Source organism: Terrapene carolina, unplaced genomic scaffold (genome assembly GCF_002925995.2).
Source record: "Terrapene carolina triunguis isolate 2854851 unplaced genomic scaffold, T_m_triunguis-2.0 Scaffold136, whole genome shotgun sequence".
Taxonomy (NCBI): domain Eukaryota; kingdom Metazoa; phylum Chordata; order Testudines; family Emydidae; genus Terrapene; species Terrapene triunguis.
Window position 1 is genome coordinate 6,944,269 of NW_020664487.1, and position 9,409 is coordinate 6,953,677.

At 57.3% G+C, this 9,409-nt stretch overlaps 1 protein-coding gene across 1 annotated transcript; it reads right to left on the minus strand.

Annotated features, from left to right (window-relative positions):
- Positions 1-2,631: 2,631 nt before the first annotated feature.
- CLDN23 (claudin 23) lies at positions 2,632-3,369 on the minus strand. The gene has a single exon (XM_024222974.2). The coding sequence runs from the start codon at positions 3,367-3,369 to the stop codon at positions 2,632-2,634; it is 738 nt and encodes a 245-aa protein (XP_024078742.2).
- Positions 3,370-9,409: the final 6,040 nt, after the last annotated feature.

A 9,409-nucleotide genomic window follows, 5' to 3' on the forward strand; every position in this document is an offset into this window, starting at 1 on the left:
GTTAGATGGTAGTTCAGCGTAAAGCCTTCTCTCACACCAGTCCTTCTCCTGAGCCAGCCCCCACAGGCGCTACTTACCTAGCTTGTGTCCCTGTGCTCCTTATGAACTAGCTGATCTCTGGATACCCACAAGGAACAGCTCTGTTGAGGGAGGACAAAACACTCCACTTCCATCATCCCTTCTGGCAGTAGCGTGGCACTTCAAAGGCCCACTTCATTAGTCACGGCAGTGAGGTCTCAGTCCCGAGAGCTGCCTTTAATAGACTCAAAATATTGCAGGGCAGTTATGGGAAACTCATGTGCCTGCACTCAGTATGTTTTCTGCTTGTTTCCTTTACTTCCTGTTTGGATTACACACACTTGGGCCTGGATCATGAAACCTGCTACTTAAACTGAAGCTTGTAATACAAAAGGCATAAATTAAACCCCAGGTGAGGAGTGGCTTCGGCATCCTGCCCCCGCATTTGTTAAACTTTTGAATACCTTATTTTTTTATTGCAGTTGTAGCTTACTTCAGGACTTCGATGCATGGTTTATCCCTGTCCTATAAGATACATTTGCATGCTAGGATCTCTAAATCTGTATTTATTCATGCCATATCTAAGCAAATAAATTCCTCAATTTCTTCTGCACTGGGACGATCGCTGCTGCCTAAAGCCTGGGCTATGTTCTGTTTCAGATATTTTCCCATCACGTTTGCCCCTTGCCGCAAACGAGATTGCAATCAAGCTTTTTGCTTCCTATACTGAGCTCCTGAAGGCTTCCTCGGGGGCATCTTTTATTTTCTACAGGGGAAAATAGACAGTATTAGAGAGAAGAAAAGTCTATGTTCCGCAGTCTTAGAAAGTCACCAAACATTACGTGTAAAGCGCAGCAAGAGAAGTAACAGCATTTCTTTTATATTGCTGTGTAGATAGGAGTTCGATAGAGATCTCTGGTGTCTCATTAAATAGGTCCTTTATTAGTCACTACTTACGCTCTTCAAATATTAAAACACAAGTACACTTTCACAATTACACAATAAAACAAGGTTCACAATATCGCAGCTGGGCTCTCACTTCACTTGACTTTGTTCTGATATCTCACTGACTGCCTGGCGACGCCTGCCCTGCCCCGATGGGTGGTGGGTGAACCGCTAGCTGTGGGAGGCTAGCCCCTGGCCAGGCCTGCCCCTCCCGCCATCTACCCCCAGCGGAGCCCCTGCCCTCTCCCTCCTTGCTGCCGCCCGCCCCGGCCCCTGAGCACCAGGTGGGTGGGTGGGCAGCGCAGTCCCCAGTGCCCCCAGTCCCCCTGAGCACAGGGCAGGCAGCCCAAGCACCAGGCAGCATGCCCCAGCGCCCAGGGTCCCCCCACATCCCGGCCACAGGCCAGCAGCAGCTGCCCCAGACGGGCTTTCCAGAAGACGAGAAGTCAGCCTGGGCTGGGGCCAAGGGGGAAGGGCAAGCAGGAGGAGGCCTTGGCACAGAGCGTGGGCGGGGCCATGCTGGGCTGTTTGTGGAGGCACAGCCTGCCCCCCCCCATGATATGTGCCGCCCATGTTGCCCCTTATATACCTGTGGGGGCATGGCTGACAACAGTCTAGGAGGTTCAAGGAAAATGTGGTTCTGAGGAAGTCTGGAAGGTTCCACGAGATTCTACAAAGGTCCAGAACATTCTAGGAGATTGGTGAAAAATGAACCCACGTACAGAAGACCTGAAACATTTCACTTCACACATTCTATTTTCCCTTTTGTCACTAACAACTAAAAAAGCACTCGGAGCCCGGCGCCCCCCGCCAAGCCTAACACCTCAGGTGGTCACTTGGGTCGCCTGCCCCTAAATCCAGCCCTGCTCTCCATGCCTCTGTGCAAAGAAGTGAATGAATGCTAGAAATCAGCAGCGTACCCGATGTAAACGCTGAAGCTGAGAAGGTGCTGATTACGTAGAGATACAATAACTAGACACCAATAACCCCGGTCGTTTTCTGAACCCTCTGTCGGTAATATCTCTGGCCAAGAATTGCCTGTGCTGGTGGCTAAAGTTAAGCTCCCTACTTAGGCTCCTAACTAAGCACATGCATATTCAAAAGTACTGCGCACCCTGCATCTCCCAAGGACATGGCGTTAGGCTTCTAAGTCACTTGGCCCAGAACCTCAAAGATTTTTAGGCTCCAAGCCGCCACTGAGAATTTTGAAAATTTTACCCAAAGTAATTTAGGCAAATAGGAGCCTAAATCCCACTGACTTCCAATGAGCTGGAGGGTCCTAAGTCACATAGGTGCTTTTGAAGATTTTATCTGCCACCTCCTGTTAACTGTCTAAGTCACCATGGCCAGGCAGTAATGTGCAAATCATCAATAATGCCACTCTTGCTGTGCTTACACAGAAATATCCACCTCGTGTCCAGCGCCCACCAGAAATGGCTGCAGTTCCAGCTACTGGGTACCAAATTCTCATCAGCCCCCGCTGCTGCAGCAGGAGGGTCCATCGGCACAGAGGCAGGGAGAGGTCCTTGCTGCTATTAGCCTGGCTCAGCACAGTGCCCCTTCCTGCCAGCCTTGGCCTCTCGCTGGCAGGGGCTCCTCTCTGCCAGTGCTGCACTGCCCGCGTCCGTGTTGGTAGGGGCTGTATCTGCCCGGCCTGCTGTGGCCGGGCTATAAGTCTGAGTCGCAGGGCAGGGAGCGGCTGAAGCTTCTTTCTCCCTCCAGCACATCCACGGGGTTGCTGAAGGACTTGGGAGCTGGCTTCTGGCTACGGGGCATGGAGTCTCTGGAAGATACGGTGGCGGGGCCCGGCTGGCTGCGGTGGGGATATTTGGTAGTTGTCTTCTTTCTCCTGCACTCCTGGCAGCCCTGGTGGAGGCTGAGTGCCAGGGAGAAGCCCCCGATGAGCTCCAGGCAGCTGCCCAGATAGCCCAGCACCAGGCTGTAGCCCACCTCCAGGGTGCTGCCTGCGGGCGCCGGCAGGGCGCTGAGGTAGTGGTTGTACCACGAGACAGGGATGAGGCTCATCAGCCCGGAGGCAAAGAATATCAGGCCAGAGAGGCCTGCCAGCAGGTAGTGGGGCTCTTCCTGCCAGCAGCGCACCCCCAGAGCCGCCACCACCAGCCCCACCACAGTCACAACCAGCGAGGAGACCATCAGCCCCTTGGCCACCTGCACCGGCTGCGTGGGGAAGTAGCTGAGTTCATCAGCCAGGCCGCACTGGCGCTGGCTGGTGCTCTGGGTCTCTTGGCAGAGCTCCCAGATGCCCTGCTGATAGACCACGTCAATGGGCTTGCCGGATATTCGGCTCACCTGCCTCCAGCAGGGAGTCAGCGTGCTGACCAGGTTCAGCAGCAAGCCGCAGGGGCTCAGCACCAGGCCCACGATCATCACCGACGGCGTCCGCATGTTGCAGGGCCCAGGGAGGAGGCGGGAATGGAACCACCGGCCCGGCTGCGCTGGGGAGAGGAGAGCCCAGTCACCGCGGTGGAAGGAGCAGTGCTGCTTCAGAGGCAGATAGAGTCGTGTCCGTCCTCCCCAGCTGCTGTGGTCTGCCCAGCGCAGGGCCCTGCCTCCTGCTTGGCCCCAGCGCCTGCCCTGCCCGCACAGCCCAGTGCTGTTCGCCCCTGCGCAAGCCCTCACCTGCTGGGTTTGCCAGCCCGGTCGCAGGGGGCATCGGCCGTATGGCTTCCTCTTTGCTCTGTCCCCAGCAGAAGGAAACTGGCTGCTCTGACCGAAACTGCTGCATGTACAGAGAAACCCAGCCCGGCTGCCAAACAAGTTCTGGGTGGTATTTTATGGGAGGGGAGGGGAGGGGAAGGCAGGGCTTCCCTACCCCTGCAGGTGAAACAGTAACCAGGAAGGAGCCCTAAAGGCTGACAATGATCACTGGGCAGGTGGGGATTGGTATGAAGTGACTGCAGAAAAGCCCTTTGCTGCTCCCAGCCTGTGCGTGGCTGGTTTCAATGGTGCTGAGCAAAGGTCTGCGCTCGGTCCCTGAGCAATAACAGTGACACAGCCGCCCTGAAATCAGAGCTTGGGATGGCCGCATGGCCTGGATCTGCCTGGGCAGGAAATGTTACCCCCCCTCACCTGCCCTCCCAGGGGAACATCGGGGCACGTGCGGGGGTGCCCAGGCCAGTGGTGGGGCCCGGATCCAGCTGGTGCACACACCGGGGAGGGCAATAGAGGACTGTATCCCTTCCGCTGTGGGTAGAGCAACACGCCACCCACGTTAGAGCAGACGCTTGCTCGCAGATGTAAAAGGGCCCTTGTCCAGGGGTCTGCGTGGCTATACCGGATTTACAGGTGTACGAGCCCAGCTCTGTACAGGCTGTCTGGCCTCGGTGCCGCTGTTCCCACTCTTATCTTACCAGGCCAAGAGCCTTAGGCTCTCCACTCGGTGGGAAGCCGCTGCCGTGCGTAGCCAGGCAGAGCACCCGGCACTGCCACTGACATCAGGGGGCGCTGCTGGGCGTGCTGCACCTTGCAAAACAAGCGGCCCGTGCAGGAGCCTCAGTAAGGATTTGGGGGCAGGGCCGGCTCTAGGCACCAGCAAACCAAGCACGTGCTTGGGGCGGCACATTTTCAGGGGTGGCATTCCAGCCATCTTTTTTTTTTTTTTTTTTGCTTCGGGCAGCAAAAGCCTAGAGCCGGCCCTAGCATCAGCAGCGCATCGTGCGCTGGCGGTGCCCTGGGGCCGCTGCGGTTCGCACCACCAGCCGCGGGAGAGCAGCGCCCACACCTTGTGGCTGGGCCGGGCGGGGGACACTCTGGCTGGAGGCCGCCCTGCGGGGCACACGGAGCTGCCTGCAGGTGCCGCAGAGCGGACGCCCCCCAGCCGGGGCTGGGCGAAGCGGCCCGAGCCGCCCAGGGATTGCGGCAGGGCGGTCAGAAGCAGCAGTGGGGCCATAGAGGGAGGGGCGCTGCCGTGCAGGGCCCGCGTCCCGCTCTCTGGGGCTCCGCTCCCTCTGGGGCTACCCTGCCCCGGCTCCTCAGCCCCCTGCCAGGGTCGTCCCCCGGCTCTGCCCTCCCGGGTTCCGGCCGGTCCTGGAGGCGGGAGCCCCGGCTGGAGGGACCCTGGGCTGAGGCGCAGCCCGGGAGCCCCGCTGCTTACCCCGACCCTGCCAGCGCCGGACCGGCTGGAGGCGAGGGGGGAGTGGGCGGAGTCAGCATTGGTGGGGGGGAGCCCAGCGCTGGGGTGGTAGGGGGTGCGGGTGGGGTGGGGTGGTAGGGAGAGCCCAGGGCTGGGGCAGCAGGGGGGGCAGGTGGGGGGGGGGGGGAGAGCCCAGGGCTGGGGTGGGGGGGCAGCCAAAAATGTTTTTGCTTGGGGCGGCAAAAGACCTAGAGCCAGCTCTGTTTGGGGGGTGTCTACACTGCAACTAAAAACCCGCGGCTGGCCCGGGCCAGCTGACTCGGGCGCACGGGGCTCAGGCTCAAGGGCTGTTTAATTGTGGTGTCAGCATGCGGGATCCTCCCACCTCGCGGGGCCTACAGCCCCAGCTCCAGCCCGAGCCTGGAAATCTCCACAGCAACGACACAGCCCCGCAGCCCGAGTCGGCTGGGACGAGCCAGTCACGGGCATCTAGCTGCTGTGCAGACATCCCCTTGGAGCAGAGGTGGGCAAACTACGGCCCACGGGCCACATCCGGCCCACGGGACCGTCCTGCCCGGCCTCCGAGCTCCTGGCCCGGGAGGTTACCCCCGGCCCCTCCCCTGCTGTCCTCCCTCCCTCGCAGCCTCAGCTAGCCCCGCCACCGGCGCAATGCTCTGGGTGGCGGGGCTGTCAGCTCCTGGGGCAGCACAGCTGCAGAGCCCGGCCTGACCCGGTCTCTGTGCTGCGCGGTGGCGGCGGTGGCAGCATGGCCCGGCTCCAGCCACCGGTACTCCAGGCAGTGCGGTAAGGGGGCAGGGAGCAGGGGGGTTGAATAGAGGGCATGGGAGTTTGGGGTGGTGGTCAGGGGGCGGGGGTGTGGATAGGGGTCGGGGCGGTCAGAGGGCGGGGAACAGAGGGGTTGAATGGGGGCAGGAGTCCCAGGGGGCAGTCAGGAGGGGAGGGGTTGGATGCGGCAGCGGGGGGCAGTCAGGGGTGGGGGTTCTGGGTGTGGTCAGGTGACAGGGAGGGGTGGATGGGGCAGGGGTCCCAGGGAGCCATCAGGGAACAGGGGGGTTGGATGGGACAGGAGTCCTGGGGGTGGGCCGTCAGGGGGCGAGAAAAGGGGGGGGCAGATAGAGGAGGGGGCCGGGCCACACACCCCTCCCCTAACCGGCCCTCCATACAATTTCCAAAACCTGATGCAGCCCTCGGGCCAAAAAGTTTGCCCGCCCTAGGGTGACATGATATCCCAATTTTATAGGGACAGTCCCAATATTTGGGGCTTTGTCTTATATAGGCACCTATTACCTCCCACCCCATGTCCCGATTTTTCACACTTGCGGTTTGGTCACCCTAGCCCACCCCTGCCTTGGAGTATCTCCCATTAATCGTGGGCGAACGTGTCTGTCCTTTAGGGAGAGCTGTGGGAAGGCCGTGGAGGATTAGCAGCACTGGAATGATTTTTAGCCTGTGTCCTGGAAAGTGGGCGGGGTCCAGCCCGAGTTAAAACAGAGCCAGGCTGTAATCCTCCCGCCCCAGCTGGGTCGGCCCAGGCAGAGAGCACTTCCAAACCTGGGGGAGAGGTTTTCCTGGGTGATGGTGGGAGGGGCTAAAACCTGGCTAAGGGCCTTGGCTAACTGTGGCCACACCCTGGCTCTCATCAGCCCCAGCCGCCGGCTGGTTTCCCAGCATGAACGTTTCCTCATTGCTGGCTGAGAGTGGGTGGTTAACGAGGCCTCAGAGCAATGTCCACCTGGCCCAGGGCACTAGCCTAGGGCATTGCATGACAGAGCTGTGTAGCGTTTCTATTGAACAGCTGGGCATTTCAGGGCAAACTAGCCCTCTCAATGGGTGAGCTCCTCAAATAATGCTCTGATGTGTCACATTGATAAGTGGGGCCTGTCTGACGTTACCTTATTGGAGAGGAGTCTAGGCTTATCCTCACTGCTAAAAAAGTGTGGTATTTACCTCAGGGACAGGATACAGCATAGTGAAGCAACCTCAGGCAGGGGCATAGGGCTGACCTCAGCGAGTTTACCTGGTGGTAAAACTAAAGTTCCTGGTCTTCACTGTGTTTTTACCGCAGGAACATTCCTACACGTCGCCTGAGGCCGTGGTTCTCAGCCAGGGGTACACGTCCCCTGGGGGCACGCCGAGGTCTTTCAGGGGGCACATCAACTCATTGAGATATGAGTTTTGCCACAGGCTACATAAAAAACACCAGTGAAGTCAGTACGCACTAAAATGTCATACGACTTGTTTATACTGCTCTACATGCTATACACTGAAATGTAAGTACACTATTTATATTCCAATTGATTTATTTTATAATTATGGTAAAAATGAGACAGTCAGCAATGTGTCCGTAATAGTGTGCTGTGGCACATTTTTATGTCTGATTATTGTAAGCAAGTAGTTTTTAAGTGAGGTGAAACTTGAGGTATGCAAGATAAATCGGACTCCTGAAAGGGGTACAGTAGACTGAAGAGGTTGAGAGCCACTGTCCTGAGGCATCCAGCAGTGATTTTTAGCAGTGAAGACAAGTGAGTCCTAGACTCTCCCGATCAGGGATCCTGAGGGGACATAAGGGTTAAACTTAACAGAGGGTCCTGTGGCACCTTTAAGACTAAAGGTGCCACAGGACCCTCTGTTACTTTTTACAGATTCAGACTAACACGGTTACCCCTCTGAAGGGTTAAACTGAGTCCCTTGTTCTGGCTCTAAAATGTTTAGCAAACGTTGAGGAAGAAAACAACATCCTCATGCCTGGCTTCATCTGCTGCGTGGGTGTGTCTCAGCATAAGGAACGCAGACCCAAACACCCCTGCACCTAAACCCCAGCAGAGCAACCTATACTGGAGGGGACAGATCCCATCCCCTGACTGCTTAGAAACAGGAAGCTGAGTATTGTGTTTGGATTTTGCTTCTTGCTGGCTGGAATTCCAAGAGCTTCCTCTCTACCCATACATAGTTATTAAATTAATTGCCCCATGTGTGCTTATCCTAGCGTTAGGCATTTCACTTATTAAAAAAAAAAAGATTAAAAAAATCAGTTTGACCCAAAGTCAATTCCCTTCCCATCAACTAAAAAAATAAATCTCTTCTCAACCCCCCCGCACATATATGTCATTCATCCTCAAGATCTTAAAGCCCTTTACAACCGTATCCATGCAGTAGTGCTGGTATGCAGCCAACTCTGGGGTGGAGTGCTGCAGCCAGGTGGCACACCCCACGGCGCAGGAGGGGGTAAATGTTCAGCAAGGGACATCAGCACAAAGCCCTGCTCTTCCAGACAGGGGCACGGAGACCAGACATGGCCTCCGTTTGTAAGGACTGATTTGGAACTTGAAAGATTAAAGATTTCCAGAGGTGGCCACTGGCTTTGGGTTCCTACATTTCTGAAAGCCCAGCTTGGGACACCTAGCACCAGATTTCCAGAGGCGAAGAGCACCCAGGGCTCCCATTGACTGCAACTGGGGCTGTGAGTCCTCAGCACGTTGGAAAACCAGGCCCAGGACCCCAGAAATGAGGCACTTCTGGAGTCTAGCCTGTCACGTCATCCCAAGAGGAGTCTCCAGGCTCAGCAATAGCAGCTGGCCCAGGGAATTCTCCAGCTTCTGCTGACCATTCGGTACATGTTCCCACACGTGCTGCCAGCTCTCAGGACAGGAAACATTTCTGGCCATTTACCTTGGGGACCTACACACATGCTGAAGGGCTTTGCCCTGCTCCCCGCTCCACACCGGCAACTCCACTGGGCTTCCCAGAAAAGATGGTGATTGTCAGGGGTTGGCCGTGTGCCCTGGGCTGGCAGTACTGCCTAGTGGTGCTACGCCGAGGCGTGAGCCCAAGGGGCCTAATGGTGGGAGTCTAAGAGTCGATTTCTCTGGCCGTTACTGCCTGAGGTAGTGTCGCCTACTGGCGAGAGTCCAAAGGCAGCTCTCCTCAGCGGCTACATTTCAGGGGTGGCGTCGCCTACTGCCTAGCTCTACAGTTACGAGTTGCTGCGATAACTTAGCTGTTGAGGTAGCCAGGGCCAGCCCCCGGGTGCTCTTTGGGCACAGATTATGGAGCTCTTGCCCTGAGAGCCTGCTGTCTGGCAGGAGAGGTAGCCGCCCATCAGCCCCATTGCTAGGGTATGGAGCCTCCTGCTGTCAGCATTTCATCCCTAGTGCCCAGGCAGGGGGGCTCTTCTCTGGAGCGGCTTGTGCGCCGATGACGCCTGTAGACACGCGGTTGGCTTGGCTCCCTGCTCCAAGCAGCTGCGAGTGCATCAGTCCCCGCTACTGTATTAACGAAGATAGTTCAGAAACGCTGGGCAGCACAGACCAGGTCTCTCACAAGCACTCTCAG